General features: G+C 40.4%; 1 protein-coding gene across 1 annotated transcript; it reads left to right on the top strand.

Moving 5' to 3' along the window:
• Nucleotides 1–2,596: 2,596 nt before the first annotated feature.
• On the top strand, nucleotides 2,597–17,249 carry LOC143979673 (uncharacterized). Its single transcript, XM_077478948.1, has 6 exons — nucleotides 2,597–2,729; nucleotides 4,214–4,240; nucleotides 6,083–7,585; nucleotides 10,349–10,417; nucleotides 13,630–13,706; nucleotides 13,836–17,249. The coding sequence occupies exons 1-6, from the start codon at nucleotides 2,660–2,662 to the stop codon at nucleotides 14,049–14,051; spliced, it is 1,962 nt and encodes a 653-aa protein (XP_077335074.1). The 5' UTR covers nucleotides 2,597–2,659; the 3' UTR covers nucleotides 14,052–17,249.
• The last annotated feature ends 4,420 nt before the right edge of the window (nucleotides 17,250–21,669 follow it).

The following is a 21,669-nucleotide window of genomic DNA, read 5'->3' as shown; positions in this document are numbered from 1 at the left end:
ACTACTGGGTGGGCAGGCTTGACCTCTGGCCAGAGCTTGCCCAATTTGCAATCGAACTGTTGGCTTGCCCCTCATCCAGTGTCCTGTCCGAAAGGACGTTCAGCGCAGCAGGGGGGATTGTGACCGATAAGCGTACTCGCCTAGCTCACGACAGTGTTAACTACCTCACATTTCTAAAAATGAATGAGGCATGGATCTCGGAGGAATTCAACACATGTGACCAGTAGACCATGTATATGTCTATAAACTATTTTTTTAATCAAGCACACAGACCTTCTTAATTCATTTGGCTCACTTCCTTGACCCAAAAAAGCACACCGTACTATATGCCCCTACCCTCCTCTTTGAAGAGGTTGAGCGGTGTCATATTTCTACTGGGGCTGCTTATGATATCCCTGTGCTGTGCTGACTTCCTCCTGGGGGTTCTTATTATGAAGGGATCACACTATCCCTGTGCTGTGCTGACTTCCTCCTGGGGGTTCTTATTATGAGGGGATCACACCATCCCTGTGCTGTGCTGACTTCCTCCTGGGGCTGCTTACGGTGCTGCTGTCAGTGCTGTATGTCACGGTGCTGCTGTCAGCGCTGTATGTCACGGTGCTGCTGTCAGCGCTGTATGTCACGGTGCTGCTGTCAGCGCTGTATGTCACGGTGCTGCTGTCAGCGCTGTATGTCACGGTGCTGCTGTCAGCGCTGTATGTCACGGTGCTGCTGTCAGCGCTGTATGTCACGGTGCTGCTGTCAGCGCTGTATGTCACGGTGCTGCTGTCAGCGCTGTATGTCACGGTGCTGCTGTCAGCGCTGTATGTCACGGTGCTGCTGTCAGCGCTGTATGTCACGGTGCTGCTGTCAGTGCTCTGTATTACGGTGCTGCTGTCAGATGCCTCTATCACGGTGCATGTGTCATTCCGGTATGTCACGCTGCTGGTGATCATCTCCTGCACCCTCTTCTTTGCCTACCCTGGTCCCTGACCTTCCCTCTCCTCCATTGCCTTCATTAGCTCCATAGTCCTGAATTGTTAGAACAATTTCCCAAATAAAATAAAAATGCTTGTAGTTATCGATCCCAAATTCACCTCATACATGTATTATGTCATTGTCCAGATGGTGGGACTACGTTTTACCCCCTAATAATTACCACGTGGCCGCAAATTCGACATGAAGGTTTGCAAAGTTCGCCTCCCATTGAAGTCAATGGGGCCCGCGGCGAACGTTCGGTTTCGCGAACGTTTGGGTCCGTTCGCATTTCGCTTTCGCGAAACGTCCCGTCGGAAGTTCGTCCATCACTACTAGTAACTATAATTCTCTGTATCGACCATCACAGAACCTGGAGCAGGCACAAAGACATATATATGTACGTGCTTGTGCCTGCCAGTGCCGGCTCACTGCAGTATAATTACTGTGATGGGTTGCCAAGTGGGTAATATATAGATCAAATAGAATAGTTTCATGGATTAATACATCTTGATAGAATAATTAAGGCTTGACATACTTTTTTTTCTCTCTTTTTATTTGAAAAAGACACAATTGAAATGTCTTAAATTTATATCCATAGACCTGAAAAGGGAGGATTTTTCAACCTCAAAAATATGTTGGCTTAACCTTAAAGTGTAAGTTCACCTTTAAATCTGTAAAATGAACTTACACTGGACCCCCCCATCACCCCCGGTCACTCGATCACCCGCTGTGACACATTGGTATGCCACTTTACCAGTCCAGGGATTTGAAATCCCCATGGCTTTCTCTCCTCTTCTCAGGACAGGATGGGCTAGGCGGGTCCTGATTGGTCTGCACCATCCATGTGACGGCAACAAATTAGAATGCCTTCTATATGTACCTTTATGTTTAGGAGTATGTTTAGGAGTTCAAGCAGCAGCCATTTCAAAATCCCTGACCGGTGAAGCAGCGACTCGATGTGTCACAGCAGGTGATAGTGGGACTCCAGGTCAGCGGGACCAGGAGGGATGGGAAAGGGGGTCCGTTGTAAGTTCACCTTACAGATTTTCTGTAAAGGTGAGCTTCCCATTTAATGATTGCAAATAAAATCTTATTCTAGACTTTTTTTAAGTGTAGTGAACCATTTATAATTTATAGTGTAGCAATAAAAATCTGACATAGGTTCTAATCCTTCAACCCTCCATCCACAATTAAAAAAAAAAAGTTGATTTTTTTTTTAAACATTTTAATAGAAAAATGTTGAAACCTCATTTGTTGCTATGGTTTACTGTGGATTCATGTTTTAGTTAGTTAGTTCACGATTTATTTTCTCTGCCCTTGTATCTCAATGAGCAATTTTTTTAGCAGCAGACACACCTTACATATCTTGTCTATCACACCTAAACCACCTCTCTCTAAACTTCGTCATGTTTAAGCCCAGTCCACGCACTTATTTGTGAAAAAATCACATATTTATTTCATGCATCATAGGTACCACTATGATGATTGTTAAACTACTCATGACAATTGAATAAATAGCCAGAAGGCAGTACATTGGTTAAAAGTAGCATAGGGTGTGCTATGACCTAAACCATTTGTCACACCTGAGCATAAAACCCCTCTGTAGTTACTGCTCATAATATCCTTATCCTTCTTTGCACTGTGGCTATTGCTTGTGGATATCTAATAATTTATATATTGAAGAAAGATTTGGGGAAACACCATGGGGATCTTGAATCTTTGTCTTTTGACTAGAATTATATTTCTCATAGCTGTGTTCGTCAGCACTGCAGGTAAGCCAACAAAATGAGCTACACAAATAATATAGAAATAGTTAAAATCAATTAGCACTTAAGTATAATGAATAATCACTGTAATAGTTACATGAATTGTATCGCAATATTTTTTTAAACATATAAGAAGTAGGCTGTAAATATATGTTTTATAATATATATGTCTTAAGAAATGGTATAACAGAGAGTTGTTTTGGTTGTTTGTCAGTATAATGCTGAAACTATATATTTTTTCATTTATTTTTATTTTAGTTTGTGTGTGTATATATACTGTATATATACATTTTAATACATGCCAAAGATATCTCAGAGCACTGTATGAACCAGTTTTTAGCAAATAGGGCTTTTTTCAGTGGGAACACAGGGGGACTGCACTGGAGGTCCATGTGACGGCGACCAATTAGAATGCCTCCTATATGTACCTTTACAAGGTATGCTTAGGAGTTTAAGCTGTGGGCGAGCATATGAGCCTTGCACCATACCATACCCCTGCAAGGAGTGCAGGGATATGCTGAAGGGTCTGTTGATGCTAGCTGCTGGGGGATCTATTGTTGTGCCATGGGGGTCATTTGTAGCTGGGAGAGATCTACTGTTGAGGGAGTAGTCTATTGCTGCTGGCACCCTTGAGGGTCTATTAATGCTGGATGTTGGGAGATCTATTGTTGCTTGAGTGGATGTATTGTTTTGGGGGCTTTGTTTTAGGGGATTTACTGTTGTGGGGATCTATTGTTTCTGGGAGAGCTACTGTTGAGGGAGGGCTCTAATTTGTAACTGGCACCTGGAGGGTCTATTAATGCTTTAGTATGCAATATTACATACATTTTAAATATAGGCAAAAAATAAGTACAAAACAATAGTTTGTTTATTTTAAAAGAGGTAAAAAGGAAGCAAGAATGCATTTTCAATATGCAAGATTGGAATTATTTTAAGGAACTTTTCTATTTGACACGTATGCCACAAATTTCTTTCATTATTGAATTAAAAAGTCACAATCACCTAATCCAGATATTTCATATATATGTAAGCCCTAACCGAATAAGTTTTATTTTTGCTGAAGCATTGTGCCTTTTCTCCTACTCTTCTGCATCCTCTTTCCAGTCACGTTCATGCTATATGCATCCCAGATACGTATGGATGGCATTTCTAAACTCTTTTTTTAAATAATCTATTTTTTTTTTTTTAAAGACTACAGTACTCTTAAGACTACTGCTTATACAGATACCAATAGTTGTGTATAAACCAGTGAATGTAAAATAAAATAAATAAATATGTATATTTGCTAATAATAATAATATGCTAATATTAATAATAATGCTAGTAAATATATATATATATATATATATATATATATATATTTTTTTTTTTTACTAGCATTATTATTAATATCAGCAGATGTGAATGAAGGTATGCATTCTTGTTTTACTAAAAAGGGCATAGTCTGTTATGTTATTAATCTTTTTTTTTTTTTTTTTTTTTTTTTGTAGGTGCCCAAACAAGCACAGCAGCAGGAGGTACAGTATGAACATTTCTCAAATCATTCTTTTGCCTCAAATCACATTTTTTTTTCACAATAGCATAAATTCTCTCTGTGATACATTCTGGAAGATTCTCAGCCACACCTTATATTCACATCCATCTGGATATCCACTCTGCTTGCATCAGTTATTTATGCATTAGCAGAACTGTACAGAATAACTGTACAGAATAACTGATACAACATTACCACAAAAACAATCGCTTTCTTTCATTTATTTACGTGACTCTATTGCTGAATGTAAATACATATCTACTGCCTACTCTGCTCTGTTTTAAAAGTTAAAACAGAGCAGAGCATGGGAGTTAGCGGGAGGAACAACTGAGCACTGCAGGGAAAACCAGAACTTGACACTCCTGGAAGACTTGCCTGCCTGTCCACCCTGCTTGTTTAAGTTTGGTTGTCACACCTTTCACAGAGGTTTTACCTTTCTAGTGTTAATGCTTCCTTTAATGGGCTATGGCATTGAGTGGAAGTTTGATTAGTCTAATGTTTATCCACCACTCATGGTAATATGGGAGTGTTACCTTTCTAGTCTTAATGCTTCCTTTAATGGGCTATGGTATTGAGTGGAAGTTTGATTAGTCTAATGTTTATCCACCACTAATGATGACATGGGAGTCAGCGGGAGGAACAACTGAGCTCTGCAGGGAAAACCAGACATTGACACTCCTGGAAGACTTGCCTGCCTGTCCACCCAGCTTGTTTGTTTAAGGTTGGTTGTCACACCTTTCACAGAAGTTTTACCTTTCTAGTGTTAATGCTTCCTTTAATGGGCTATGGTATTGAGTGGAAGTTTGATTAGTCTAATGTTTATCCACCACTCATGGTAACACCAGGCCTTTTAGACTAGGTCAAGGTAATGTTCAAGAGTGCTCACAGTACAACTGTGACTGGCACTGGTTAATCCCCTATACTAGTTAAGTGTTTATGTTGGAAATTTCAAATTAAGCTGTGACCTTGCCCTTTCCAACTTAACCTGTCTAAAGTGTCATTTTTGTGGCAAGGTTATTGGTTGATGTCGTTTTCTAGCATTCAGCCTATTCTCCTCAACAGTCAAGACTTATATGGAGCTGACTTCATTGTATCTCAATGTTAGAAGTGGAACACAGCCCATTAGAAGGCCTAATGTGCAAAACTATTCTGAACTCTGCTGTACAATTCCAATGAAAAGTAAAGGCACACATCATAGTAATGTGACTGGAAGAGTATAGAAGTTCATCTAGAAGAAACACTTTCTTCTTGCAATTTCTATAAAAGTCAATGTTTACATGTGAATGAGTTGGATATTCTAAACTTAAGAGAAGGAAAAACAATAAACAATAAAAGCTTACCGATAAATATTCTATAGTTAGTGTATCTTTTAAAATTGAACTAGTATTCTTAAGCTTCAAAAGTGTGTAATGCTGTCCATTAAAATCAGATAAGACTTTAAAAGTATCCATAGGTATGAGCTAACCTTTGGACAAGAGAAGTTACACTATGATTGTTCAATAGGGAAAAAAGCCTAAATAAGCACTGGGCAAATGCACCTGTTTCAACCATATACAGACAAGTCACTGGTTGTACTTATGTGGTATATTTTTTATTTTTTTAATTCCCAGAACATTAGACCTTGTAGTTTATTCACTGGTTGATGGTAACTCATCAACATATTATTGTTCCCCTACTAATCTCTAAAAATTGCTTATAGTGCTTCTGTAATAACAGGACCATCTCCCAAAGAGATCACCAGAAACAGTTCTGTTATTAATGAATTATTATTTTTATTTTAGGAGTATAATTTATTTATCTTTTTTTTTTTTTTATTGTGTTCCAGTAAACACCAGTTCTCTAGTTAGCCAAGCAAATGGTGCATTATCATCTGCTACTGAACCTATTTCCAGTCAAAGTTCAACTACAACAACACCGCTTCCATCTATTACCTCCTCAGCTAGTACAACACCATCTACTACTACTACTACTACTGAAAGTACAACTATAACAACATCAATCACAACTGGCTCCACTACAACAACTACCACCACAATAGGTCCTATTACTTCAACAACCTCTACCACAGTAGGATCCACAAACAGTGAAGCATCTACTTCAACAGCTACAACAATAGTACAAGTACATACGTCTGCTACAACAGCCACTACTACTACTGGAAGTACACCTTCAACAACATCTACCACAATGGGCTCTACAACTCCAACTACTACTGTCCCAATGGACTCTACTACTTCAACAACTTCCACCACAGTAGGATCCACAAACAGTAAAGAAACGAGTTCAACATCTACAACAGCAGCACTTACATCCCCTACAACACCCACTACTACTTCTACCACAATGGGCTCTACTACTCCAACAACTGCCCCCACAGTAGAATCCACAAACAGTATATCAACTAGTTCAACAGCTACAACAATACGTACATCTACTACATCACCCACTGCTACTATTGGAAGTACAACTTTATCAACATCTACTACACTTGGATCTAGTACATTAACAACTTCCACTACAGGAGGATCGACTGTTAGTGAAACAACAACTAGTCCAACTAATGCTACAACACTCATCACTTCAAGTGGTTCCACATCTAGTACAACAATATCTACTACTCAAACTACAATAGATAGCATGTCAACACCCATAAGTACTGTAACATCCCTCACAGGAGGTTCAATTACTTTAACAAATTTCACTATAACAGGATCTTCTCCAGGATCTACTATCCCAATAAGTGCAACAAATGCCACCAGTTCCTTAACATCATCTACAATACCACAAACTGCAACTAGCTCCCCAGCTAGTAAAACAGTGGTTTCAAACACAGGATCCACTATGCCAGCATCAACTGAAAGCACAACCAGCACTTCTTCTATTGTTGCACCTGTTGAACCAGGGGCCAACAGCAATACAACTACTACATCAGTTACTGGAACCATTGCTACTTCCATTGCAACTACAATATTCTCAGCCACTGGGACACTTTTAAATACTACCACTATATTAGGACCCGCTGCCAATGGAACCATGACCAGTACTGATACATTAACCAGTACATCTTTTGTCACTACTGGATCTACAATTACCACTTCGGGACCATCTTCCAATGAGACCATGATCAGCAGCAGTGCAACTATTGCTTCTAGTGGCACGGCAACAACAATTACGCAAACCACTGTTAGTAATGTCCCTGCCATAAACATTAATAATAATACTGCTGCTACAGCACAACCTGCAGGGACAATCACATTGGTTAATGTTTCTGTATCTGCCGGAAGTAATACAGCATCTATTTCTACAGGTCCCTCTGAAATAGTCACTGGTAAATATATTTCTAAATACTGTTGTACATTTTATTAAAGTAGAACTCTGGACAAAAATAGTAGGAGATTGTGACCTGCTCTCTATGGAGCCGGTTCACACATCTCCACACATCTCCACAGTGGCTCTGGCGCAATTTGCACAGGAACACTGTGCATCTTTTGGTCTGTTTCAGGTCTGAATTCAGCCAAAAATTCGGGCTGAAATTGGACCTGAAATGGTGAATGAGGATGCACCAGACCCCTTCTGTGAGCCGCTGCATGCTCATATGTAAACCCAGCCTAAACCCACTTCCCATGAGCTCAGATTGTCCTGGACCTACTCCAGTCTCTGACTAGACTCTGAAAGGAAAAGCAGCACAGTCATGAGCTCATCTTCCTGCTTTTTCTTCCTCTCAGAAAGCTTTTTGTCAGCTCATAAGCTGTAGAGTATCCAATTGAAATTTTTTGAATATTCATGGTAATATCATGCCTTTATATAGGTTCCTCTTTGCAAAAACTGCATCTATGCCTCTATGCAGAAAAAGTATAAAATATTCATATATATATATATTAAACGAAAATCAATCAGCGCTGAACACAATAAATATAAAATAGTGAAAAAAATAGTGAAAAAAATAATATTGAAAAAAATATTAATGCAGCTAGAATACTATAGGTCAAAATACCAAATCCCACATTACAAAGTAAAAAGTAACAGTACAGCGCAAATAAACATAAAAATAAATATAAAAATAAATATAAATGAAATCAATCCATCAATATAGTGCATATAATACAAAAGTCTATAAGTAAAAGAAGAAAACAGGTGAATTGTCAAGAAGAGTCCGCTTGTGCAGTGTGTCTTCAATCAACAAAACAGGTGATGATGTGATCCCTTCACCAAAGAGCAAGATGGACTCTCACCTCAAATAATGGACCCCTGATAAATCAGACAGGTCAAAAACGCATGTTCCCATCAAGGGTTAATCACAGCAATCAGCAAACGTAACGGAAGTGCTCCAGAGATAAATCCTTTTTTATGTCCTAAAACCAATATGATTCCACATAGAAGCATAAAAAAAACAAAATCTAGTGCTCTCCGTTTGTAACGAATTTATTAAAAAAGAAGCAGGAATAAAAAAGGTACACTCACATTTTTATGCACTGATCTCCAGTGCCGAGTGATAAGCATAAAAACAGATACACTGATCCGTGCATGGATGCTGGATTGTAACAGCTTGCGGATGATGTCACGGCTTAGGTCACGTGGTCCGTACGTGTTGCGTCCCCGAAAGTAGGCGAGACTTCATCAGCGGCTTCTTTTTTAATAAATTCGTTACAAACTGAGAGCACTAGATTTTGTTTTTTTATGCTTCTATGTGGAATCATATTGGTTTGAGGACATAAAAAAGGATTTATCTCTGGAGCACTTCCGTTACGTTTGCTGATTGCTGTGATTAACCCTTGATGGGAACATGCGTTTTTGACCTGTCTGATTTATCAGGGGTCCATTATTTGAGGTGAGAGTCCATCTTGCTCTTTGGTGAAGGGATCACATCATCACCTGTTTTGTTGATTGAAGACACACTGCACAAGCGGACTTTTCTTGACAATTCACCTGTTTTCTTCTTTTACTTATAGACTTTTGTATTATATGCACTATATTGATGGATTGATTTCATTTATATATATATATATATATATATATATATATATATATATATATATATTAATATTTGGGGGTTATTTTAGCTTAAGAGTAGAGCTTACCAGTGAGCTGAGTCCACGCCAGATATGTCGTTTTAAGGGCTTGTAGGCCCACTTTTATTAAAGAAAGAAAAGTTTGATAACAGAAGAGTTGCCCACACAGGGGTTTCAGCTTTCCACAGCAATAATGTAAGTAGAACCAAAAATACCAAGCCACCTGGCTCTCTTTAGCAGCACTGCTGCTCAGACTTATGCTGCAGCCCTCTTGGCTCTGTAACAGAGTTCCTGTACACCCAGTACCTCAGCACTCTTTACTAGCTTCTTTTTCAGCCCACAAGCTTGGACCCTCTGTCAGCTCTGACAGACCGACCTGTGCAGACATGCACACTTCTCCCTTACTCACCTGGACTCCTCGGGAGGGTGGAGCTCAGAACCATGGTCTTGGCTCTGTTTTAAACCCAGGACCCACCTGTGCAATCATCCAGCCAGACTTCTGGCTGTTCCCAAAACCCAGTCCCAGGATTGGAGATTCCGTCCCACCCATAACACTATGGAATCTCCGGGCTCCAGGTCCCAAACTGGATTTTTGAAAACACAGAGGAAACTGAAAAGCCAGTTTCCTCACAAATAAACAACTTTCCTGGAGCCCCTCAACCTGCCTGGTTGAGAACCCTGCATTCTTCTGCTGGTGGGGTACCATACTACCACAATATATATATATATATATATATATATATATATATATATATATATATACACATTTTAAAATGTGGGCAAAGTTTAAGCAAGGTGAGACCCTGAATGAAGTTCAAAGACTGTTTCCCTATTCGTCATAAACATAAATAAAGCCCCACCTTATTCAGTAAGGTCAGCTGCCTTATTGCCTTATTGCCTGTTGCAATTAACATTCAGGTATCATACCCAAACACTAAACCAAGGACAATACCTATATTCATTCATATGTATTTTTGTTCATTTTTTTAATTTTTTTAATCCTATAAAGACTATAATAAATTTTCTAAATAATACTTATTTTGTCTTTTTTTTTTGTTTTTGTTCTTTTGTCTTTTTACCAGCACCAGGTGGATTAATAACAACTCAAAGAACCACAACCTCTTCCCAAGCAACGTCTGATCAATCAGCAAGTAAGTATTTTTTTAGGCATATTAAGGGGAATGCTAGACAAACATCTAAATACATAGCTGAAATAAATGTGTATAAACCGTTTTCCCTGTCCAAAAATGTGTAAGCCTGTTTAGCAAGTTTTGTACTTCACACATTTTGGGCAATTGCGCAACCAGTCGAGTGACAACTTTACTTCTTGACTTTGCAGCTTCCAATGTCACTTTTCCATTTTCAGCTTGTTCATTTGGGCAATTAATCAGCATCATAACATCTGGCCAATAAGTAGACAGATGACCCAGGAATCTGGAAATCTGAACTAAGGAACCAGTGCAGATGTCTTTCTATTTAGGCAGTGCTGCAAGAGTTTGTGAGTCCTGAAACTGAAGAGAACAGAATAAATATCACATATGTATTTCAACAGTTTGGATAGTGTTGCACTTCAATTATAGTTTTGTAAATGTTTCATAAATTACAGCATTCCTTATTAAATGAGCTGCATTTATTGCAAGGGACAGGTCAATATTGTAAATAATAATATACTGTGGGTCATGTTGGTATATTTTGTCTCCGATTGACTTTATGGTGGGCAGGTATGTTAACCTCTGTTTCTACCAACAGAGATTAATCAAAAAACTATACATAACATTAATATAAGAACTTTAAAAAAATTGTCCAAGTCTATTATAGTTTCTTAAAGTCATTACATGTATTTTAATGTTTTTACTGCGAAAGTACTAAACATTTCTTGAAATCAGACTCCTAAATACTCTACACAACAGCACTTGGGTAGACTTGGGAGGCAGTAGACTATGATTAGCTTCTGCTGGAAGCACTTGGACTCATGGGAAATATGCTACAAAGGTAGACAACAGAATAAGTAGCCCAACAAAATTGGTGTGCTGCTGCTCCTTCATTGTCTAATCCTCATGTCAGGCAGTGGGCAGAGGAAGATCATCCATAAATCAACTTAAAGTGGAGTTCAACTCAAAAGTGGAACTTCTGCTCATCCACATTTGGAACCTTTCAGGGGGAGGGGGAAATGGGTAACTGTTTTTGGCAGGTACCGTTCACCACTTTCGGGAGACCGAGCCACGGCCTATCCTCTTAGAAGTTTGGTTCCTCCCCCGCCAGGGCTGGACTGGGACAAAAATTTGGCCCTGGACTTCATCATGACCGGCCCACTTTAATTTTGAGTGTCTCCATTAGCACTTCACCTTACATCACAGTGTCCTCCCTCTCCTCCCCCTCTCACGTGTACTCACAGTTTTGAAGGCAGCTTCTCATTCCTCTCTCCAGTCATATGATAAGTGACAAGTGATAAAGGGAGAGAGGATGGAATGTCTGACAGCTGTCTATCTCCCCCTGCAGGCTAGAGGGAGCAGAAAGCCTAATGCTCTCCCCAGCAAGTGACGGCAGATGTTCCTCCTAACAGGAGTGAAATCATGATCACTCACTGTCAGAGAGGAGCGGCTCCAGGACTGCACCTGACCAGCCCACTGAGCCATCGGCCCACCGGTAAACTCCCTGTAGTCCCGATGGCCAGTACATGCCTGTCCCCCTCTGGACCAATTAGAAAGCGAAGCACGCTTCACACATGCGCATTAGGGAACTGACTGTGAAGCCAAAAGGCTTCACTCATGGGTTCCCTTACCAGAAATCGCCATGGCTGCACCCGACAGCCGATCCAAAGATCGGCTGGGGTGCTGACATTGTGGGCTCCCTAAGTGTTCATATATTAAAAGTCAGCAGTTGGAGTATTTTTAGCTGCTGACTTTTTATTTTTTGTGGGGGGGGGGACCTCCTCTTTAAGCAGAATGCTAGCACCCATTGGATGTCTAGGGGACTCGTTTACAACCTTTTGTTTTCTGGCAGCAGGAACAGCACAGTCAATGCTGTATCTATCACTTCACAAAGAAGAAAGTACTTGTAGGTAGTTGAGGTCTGATGGGGCCACCAAAGTACCAACAATGCAAATGGGGTTACTTCTCTGTGACTATTGTAATTGTTAGCAATGTCCTATAACCACTTGCCGACCGCTGCGTGCCGATATACATCAGCACAATGGCAGCGGTGGGCAAATGGGTGTACCTGTATGTCCCCTTTAAAAGGTGGAGCTAGAAGCCACACACACTCCATGTACAGCGTGACTGTGCCCGCGTGACCAGCAGACTCGACGTCCACCGGTCTTCCGACAATCGTGTCTCGGAGCCGCAGAATGGGGAAGTGCAAACAAGACATTTCCCCGTTCTGTCTTGTGCCATGAAAAAGATCACTGCTCACTGACATCGGGAGTTTAAGCCCTTTCCCCCCACAGTTAGAATCACTCCCTAGGACACACTTAACCCCTTCACCCCCCTTTAGTGGTTAACCCCTTCCCTGCACAGTAATCAGTGCACTTTTATAGCACTGATCGCTGTATAAATGACAATGGTCCCAAAATAGTGTCAAAAGTGTCCGATGTGTTTGCCATAATGTCACAGTCCGGATAAAAATCGCAGGTCACCGCAATTACTAATTAAAACAATATTAATAATGAAAATGTCATAAAACGACTTCCTATTTTGTAGACGCTATAACTTTTGTGCAATCCAATCAATATACGTGTATTACATTTTTTTTTACCAAAAATATGTAGAAGAATACATATCGTGCTAAACTGAGGAAAACATTGGCTTTTTTATATATTTTTGGAGATATTTATTATAGCAAAAAGTAAAAAATATTGCGTTTTTTTCAAAATTGTCGCTCTTTTTTTGTTTATAGCGCAAAAAATAAAAACCACAGAGGTGATCAAATACTACCAAAAGAAATCTCTATTTGTGGGAAAAAAAAGTACAATTTTGTTTGGGTGCAGCATCGCACGACCACGCAATTGTCAGTTAAAGTGACACAGTGCCAAGTCGTAAAAAGTACTCTGGTCAGGAAGTGGGTAAAATCTTCCAGGGTTGAAGCAGTTAAAGAAATAAAATGTCCAAAAGCAGTGGGCTTCATCTCTGGGGTTGTGGAGATTAGTGTTTTAGTGGCAATGTAGTTTGAAAGGTTTGCCTGAATTACATAATTGCTGGCAGAGGATTACAAAAAAAAAACAAATGCCACATATACATTTCAATAGTGAATTTATTTTCTTGCATGAGGTTCAGGTTAAATGCTTCTGTCCTACTGCACCATACAATTTTTTTTCTAAATACTATATTAAATACATTAAAAAGGGTAATTTTTTTTTTCTTTACAGTGCCATACTGGGCAATAATTCTGATTGCATTGGCGTCCATCCTTGGCATCATTTTACTTGTTGGTATTATATTTCTGGTAAGTAGACAAATATTTTAAATGGACAGTATCTGACACATCCAACTCAGTAATATGATTCTACCAAAGTACAATTCTTTTATATACATTTTTGTGAAACTGATCTTTTTCTTCTTTTTTTTGTTGCAGATACTGGCAGGTTGTCGTTCACCTGCATATGCAACGGTTGGGTATCCCAGTTACCAAACCCATTATGGTTGGCTCAATTCACCAAGACCTTCTGTAGCCACGGATACAGAGAAAGGAATTGAATTAAAAGAACATGAAAGAAATATGTCGATTTCAAAGGCATCATATCAGCCACAACGACCTTCCAACGATGGGCTATATGTAAATTACAGATGATCGCTAAAAATTGGATTGATGACATTGACATCCTCAATATACATTTTAGATTTTTAAACTTTGTTTGAACTGCTTTACAAAGGCTGGTGCAAAGTGGAAAGTGAAAACAGCCTTTTTCTTGTCTTTGAATATAAAACATGTATTGGCTGCTATGGGCTTTGATAGCCCCTTCCTATTTGTATTGCGGGCAATACAATAGATTCTTGCGCCATAGTGGAATAGAGGAGTAAGTCTATATAATGCACATATTTATAGATAAAAAAATGATTGTTGTCTTACTGGTAAAATAATCTTATACCTTCAGGCAAACATACAACGGGTATTGTTTTTGGATGTACCAATTAGACAAGAACCAATAGTTTTTTAAGCAGTTGTCTTTACCTCTTAACTTAAAATCATTGCACAGCTTTAACCTATACGACCATTGTCCCTACATAAGCAAATTGCAAATCAGCTGTTTGAGTATTTTTGCTAAGCATTTTTTGTTGCTCTTAATATACATTTTTTTAAGTATTTTAAAAGTATTTTATTGCACTAAGGAAAGAATAAAGTGTCTTTTTTCTTTTCTGTGAAGATTTCCATTCACTTTCTGTCTCAGAGATGCATCAAGAAGTGAGAGGGTATCTCCCCAAAGTGAAGGGAATTTCCAACTTGCTCAATTGTCTCCAGAATGTTTGTGCTCATTGGAAGATTTAGCCTTCCTTCTTGCTCTCATGAAAACTATAACATTTTGTATTTCTTTCTTTCTGAGGTCAGCAAGACAAGCAGAGGGGTAAATCTCCCCAGCAGTCCCGTGCCCCCCCTCCCCCATCGCAGCACTGCCGGCTTTCCTCCTTCCCTCTCCTTGCAGCCTCTTGTGGGGGGGTGTTTTGGGATGGAGAATTGGGTCTGTGCACACCATCCACAGCTATACTGACACCATCCGCTGTCCTACTGACACCAACCTCTGCCCTACTGACACGTCCACTGCTCTACTAACTGACAACATCCACTGTCCTTCTGAAACCAACCTCTGCCATACTGACAATGTCCACTGCACTACTGACATCATCCATGTTTTAATACATTTTAAAATATATGAGCTTTGGTATGCCTATGCTAATGCAATAGACTTTGCACACCTATGCCTTGAGTTAAAGAGAATATGCCGTATGTATCGGTGTATAACAAGCACCCTAACTTTAAGAGGGAGGTTTCAGGGAAAAAAAAAAACCTTCCACAGCCCCCTGCACATTAGACAGACACCCTGCATAGTACGCAGACCCCCTGCACATTACACAGACCCCCTGCATAGTATGCAGACTACCTTCACATTACGCAGACCCCTTGCATAGTACACAGACCCCCTGCATAGTACGCAGACCACCTGCGTAGTATGCATACCCCCTGCATAGTATGCATACCCCTGTCCATTACGCAGACCCCTGCACAGTACACAGACTCCCTGCACAGTACACAGACCCCCTGCATAGTACCAGACCACCTGCATAGTATGCAGACCCCCTGCATAGTATGCCCATTACGCAGACCCCTGCATAGTACACAGACTCCCTGCACGGTACACAGACCCCCTGCACACTACACAGACCCCTGCACACTATGCAGACCCTCTCCACACTACGTAGACCCCTGGCATAGTATGCAGACCCCCTCGCACAGTATGCAGACCCCCAGCATAGCGGCATAGTATGAAGACCCCTTGCATAGTACACAGACCCCCTGCACAGTACACAGACTCCCTGCACAGTATGGAGACCCCCTGGCATAGAGGCATAGTACGAAGACCCCTTGAATAGTATGCAGACCCCCTGCACAGTACACAGACTCCCTGCACAGTACGCAGACCCCCGGCACATTATAAAAACCCCTGCACAGTACAAAGCCCACTTTTTCTGCACATCACACAGCTGCTTTCATTATAAAGCCCCCCTGCACTCCCAGGAGGCCCCCAGTCTTCTGGGACAGCACTGCCAGAATACTCTAGCATTGAGTAAACATCACTGCCAGCCCCTTCTCATACCCCGCTCCTCCTGTGTCACTGTCATTGTAAAATCAAAGTTTCTAAATACCTCAATTAACGCCGCTCTTTCGTGGACCCAGTCATGTGACTGCTTTCCTCTAATGTTTCATTGACAGTCATGTGACCACTCTCCTCCTCCAATCAAAAGCTACACTCAAGGAGGGGGGGGGGGAGCAGGAGGAGGAGAATGGCCAGAACGAGTGGCAATAATTGAGGTGTTTAGAGACTTTGATTTACATTGAGAGTGACACAGGATGAGCGGTGTATGAAAAAGGGCTGGCAGTAATGTTTTCTCAACTTTAAGTATGTTGGCAGTGCTATCCCAGGGCCAGGAGAGGGGGCCAGCTGGCCTAACACAACCCCCCTCCCCCCAATGTGTGTCATCCGGGGTGGACCACCCGATCACTGTCCCAGTGGGTAGAAAAATATATATTGGCGTATAACACGCAGACACTGTTTACCCTTATTTTCAGGGGGGAAAAGTGTGTGTTATACGCTGATAAATGCAGTATATTATTTTCATTTTTATTTAGATCTAATAATGAAAAAGAGAGCAGCTGGGTGTAAATAGTTGTGTAAACATGTCTTAAAGTTGAAAAAATATATATATTTATGTGTATATTTTGTAATCAGCTAGATGTGAGCAGCTATAGACAGGCTCTGCTTTCTATAATGCAGTGCTACTCAATGGTTGTGCTTTAGTATTTGTCCTTATGTATTTAAAGCAATGCATTCCTTGTGCGGCTGATATATTTTCTCAACAGTTGATTTTTTTAGATTGGTTAGCAGGGAGGTGGAGTGAATGTTATGAGAAAAGGATGGCAAAAAAGGAAGAGATGCACAAGGCAAATCCTATTGCAGCATTAATTTATTTGATTAAAATGCAAATTGTTGACGGTATAAAACTATATATAATATGAGTATTTTATATTGTCTATAGTTGGAAATTCTACATTTATTAGTAATAATTGCTAATAATTACAATGGAAAAAAATGTGGAAAATAAGCTTGGCAAACATTTGAGTGTGAAACCTTTATGTTAGACATTGTAATCACAACCAAAAATATGTGTTAAATGAAAATACAGTATAGCTTCCCTTTAAGAATAAATTAATAGTTAGACCTCTACAGACTTACGCATATATTATTGGTGCTTTGCCCCATGCATTGAAAGCTATTCTGGTATTATATCATATATAATAATAATATATATATATATATATATATATATATATATATATATATATATATATATATATATATATATATATATATATATATATATATATATATATATATATCATACTGTATACAGTTTTTATTTTTTCAAATTACAATTTGCTTATTGCACTGATTATGTTTAGCCTTTATTTGTGTGTGTGTTTTATATATTGCTATAGACATAGTACCAGTTAGTTAGCATTTTTGTATAATACTCCACAACCTTTCTGAAACAAGCAGTATCATGGATTTTAAATATTAACTTCTTAAAACATAGGACAGATGCTTGCTTTTTCCATCCCTTAAGCCTAGTACACATGGGTCAAATGTTGGGCGACATCAACTGGTTCAACAAAAACTGGCCTTCATTCGGCCTGTGTGCACGGCAGCCGGTCCTACCAAAGCCGACTGTGCGGCCAGCTTCTGTCGGACAGGTATGCTGGAAAGCCAGCAGCCAAATGGCTCCCGATCAGCACTCTCAGCCATGGCTGAGAGCGCTGACCAGAGTGTTCTGGCAGGGAGGGCAGTCCCCCTGTCAGAACACAATATCTCAGCAGGGAAGATTAATGTACTAACATCGGATTGAATAAAAAAAAAAACTCAGACACAACTAAATAAGTAAACCTAAGAAAATATGGCTTTATAGGACCGAATATCTTAATATATATTCCGGGGATATGCAATTAGCGGACCTCCAGCTGTTGCAAAACTACAAGTCCCATCATGCCTCTGCCTCTGGGTGGCATGCTTGTGGCTGTCAGTCTTGCTATGCCTCATGGGAATTGTAGTTCTGCAACAGCTGGAGGTCCGCTAATTGCATATCTCTGATATATTCTAATATTCCAAACTTGACTGGGTCTTTAAAAAAAAAGTCAGATGGTAGTTCTACCTGTCCCAACGATCAATCCCTTACAATGTTGAAATATAAATAAAAGTAATTGAAGAGCTCAGCAGAAGGAGAGTGACACTTTTTTTAAACAAATTGAAAAAAAACTGAAGGAAGGAACAAAATCCTTCCAGAAAATAATTTTGCAAATGTTGTGTTAAACTGGGTTATTTTTTTAAAAAAAAGCCAATAGATGAAATGGTTGTCAAGTGATTCTGAGGTGGTAATGGTTTACCAAAATTAGTTGACATTTGATAAAGTCCTAAACTATGCACATGCATGTCTTTTTTGATTTTTTGTTTGTGTGTAAAAGATTTTCCACATACCTCTGTGCATACTAAAATAATTACTTTAAGAACCAGCTGCTGGATGATGGAACCTGGAAGTGCTTTAAGCAACAGTAAAAGAATATACCTAGATAAGTCATGTAAATACAACCAACTCACCCATTACCTAAAATGTTGTATGATATTTCTATTAAACCTTTTATTGTTGTTAATGTTAATATTGTTTTATTAAACATAACATTTTGCAATTAGTTTAATGTGTGTTCTTGATTTACACAGTTAAAATGGCTTCTCAAGGGAAACGTTTAGCATTTCATCAAATAAATCTTATATATATACACACACACACAACAAACACAAAATTGTTGTGTTAGTTGTAACAATCCTGTACAGGTTTCTTCACCCACCTCCTATCTATTATGCCTAAAGAAAGAATGCAGATTGCAAGTAGAGCTGCTTAAAGAGCTGTATCAATGAGCTTTTATTTGCTTCAGATGGGTTTTACATTCTCGTGCAATCTATAAGAATTGCAAAAGCCACTCAAAGCAGGTCAGAAGAAGTCAACTGTAGGTCAGATGCACCTGTCAATGAATTCTGAATAATCGCTAAAAGCACCTTAAGCTGGCCTTGGATTGATCGACATTTCGCTAGCTTCCCAGAGACAGGGTGAATTTCAATCCATGTCTCTTCCAGCTTCCTGCTCTAACATTCAACGTCTGTGGAACTGGACTGTTGGAAATTTTTTCTTGATCAGCTGGCTGCATCCAATCAGCTGCAATGTGGATCAGTGTATTCTGATAGCAGAGGGGGCTCTTGCTGTCAGCACACATTTCTCCACCTATATGGAGGGGAAAAAAGTATTTGATCCCCTACTGATTTTGTATTGTTGCCCACTGACAAAGAAATGATCAGACTATAATTTTAATGGTAGGTTTATTTTAACAGTGAGAGACAGAATAACAAAAACAAAAATCCAGAAAAATGCATTTCAAAAAAGTTATAAATTGATTTACATTTTAATGACTGAAATAAGTAAGAAATTTCTGGCTCCCACGTGTCTTCTATACAGGTAACAAGCTGAGATTAGGAGCACTCTCTTAAAGACAACCGTCCACAGAAATCTCTCTAATCTCTCCACCATGACCAAGATCAAAGAGCTGTCCAAGGAAGTCAGGGACAAGATTGTAGACCTACACAAGGCTGAAATTGAATGACCATCGCCAAGCAGCTTGGTTAGAGGGTGATAACAGTTGGTACAATTATTCACAAATGGAAAAAACACAAAATAACTGTCAATCTCCCTCGGTCTGGGGCGCCATGCAAGTTCTCACCTAGTGGAGTTTCAGTGTTCATGAGAACAGTGAGGAATCAGCCCATAACTACACGGGAGAATAATGTCAATGATCACAAGGCAGCTAGGACCATAGTCACTAAGAACACAATTGGTAACACACTACGCTGTGAAGGACTGAAATCCAGCAGCACCCGCAAGGTCCCCCTGCACAAGAAAGCACGTGTACAGGCCCGTCTGAAGTTTACTAATGAACATCTGAATGATTCAGGGGAGAACTGAGGGAAAGTGGTATGATCAAATGAGACCAATACCAAGCACTTTTGCATCAACTCAACTCACCATGTTTGGAGGAGGAGAAGGCATTTCGTACCTGGGGGGTGTCTATAGTATGTCTGTGAAGGGGCACATGTTTCCCGTGCTTAGAACTGTCCCTGCACAAAGTGTCATTTCTGCAAGAAAAAAAGTCATTTAAAATCACTCGTGGCTATAATGAATTGTTGGCTCCCCGTAATACAGAGAACAGTCATTGAAAGTCATTGATTAAAAAAAAAGCGTAGGGTTCCCCCAAATTCAATTACCAGGCCCTTCATGTCTGGTATGGATATTAAGAGAACCCCGCATTAAATCTTTTAAAAAAAATGACATGGGTTCCCCCTAAAAATCCATACCAGACCCTTTATCAGAGCACGCAACCTGGCAGGCCACAGGAAAAGAGGGGGGAACAAGAGAGCGCCCCCCCTCCTGAACCATACCAGGCCACATGCCCTCAACATTAGGAGGATGCTTTGGGGGTCACAGACCCCTCCAAGCACCTTGTCCCCATGTTGATGAGGACAAGGGCCTCTTCCCCACAACCCTGGCCGGTGGTTGTGGGGGTCTGCAGGGGGGGCTTATCAGAATCTGGAAGCCCCCTTTAACAAGGGGACCCCCAGATCCTGGCCCCCCCTGTTTGAAATGGTAAGGGGGCACAAAAGTACCCCTACCATTTCACAAAGAAAGGGTAAAAGAATGTGAAAAAAGACAAACACACTTTTGAAAAAGTCCTTTATTAAAAAGAAAAAAATTTAAAAAGATTCCAGCGGTGGTAATCATCTCTTGCTATCCAGCAATGGCTGATCCGATCCAGCAACGGGTGATCTCTCCCTCCAGTCCAGCGCAGTCCACCCTTCCTCTGTCTCCACTGGAAGAGACACTGCGGGGATCCCGGCAGCCTGCCATTTCTTATATGAGGAAGGTGGGGCCACCTGTCACCTGACCCCACCCCCCTCTGACGCAGAGGGGAAAGCCTGGCTTCCCCAATGATGTGTGGGTGACCCCGCCCCCCTCTGATGCAACGCAGGTTTCCGTTACCGGGAATCTGGCCGCGATCTGGGGGTCCCCTTGTTAAAAGAGGCTTCCAGATTCTGATAAGCCCCCCGCCCGCAGACCCCCACAACCACCCGCCAGGGTTGTGGGGATAAGGCCCTTGTCCTCATCAACATGGAGACAAGGTGCTTTGAGGGGTTTGTGACCCCGAAAGCATCTTCCCAATGTTCAGGGCATGTGGCCTGGTATGGTTCAGGAGGGGGGGCTCTCTCTCATCCCCCCACTTTTCCTGCAGCCTGCCAGGTTGCGTGCTAGGATAAAGGGTCTGGTATGGATTATTAGGGGGAACTCCACTACATTTTTTTTTAAAAAATGACGCAGGGTTCCCCTTAATATCCATACCAGACCTGAAGGGTCTGGTAATTGAATCTGGGGGAACCCCGCGCTTTTTTTTTTATCAATGACTTTCAATGAATTCTCTGTATTATGGGGAGCCAACAATTCATTATAACCGCGAATGATTTTAAATGACTTTTTTTCCTGCATAAATGGCACCTTGTGCAGGGACAGTTCTAAGCAAAGGAAACATGCACCCCTTTACAGGC

Source organism: Lithobates pipiens, unplaced genomic scaffold, assembly GCF_037356315.1.
Source record: "Lithobates pipiens isolate NorthernLeopardFrog02 unplaced genomic scaffold, aLitPip1_a1.2 Scaffold_1, whole genome shotgun sequence".
Classification (NCBI taxonomy): domain Eukaryota; kingdom Metazoa; phylum Chordata; class Amphibia; order Anura; family Ranidae; genus Lithobates; species Lithobates pipiens.
The sequence above is the reverse complement of the archived record's forward strand: the minus strand, read 5'-3'. Positions and strand labels throughout refer to the sequence as shown.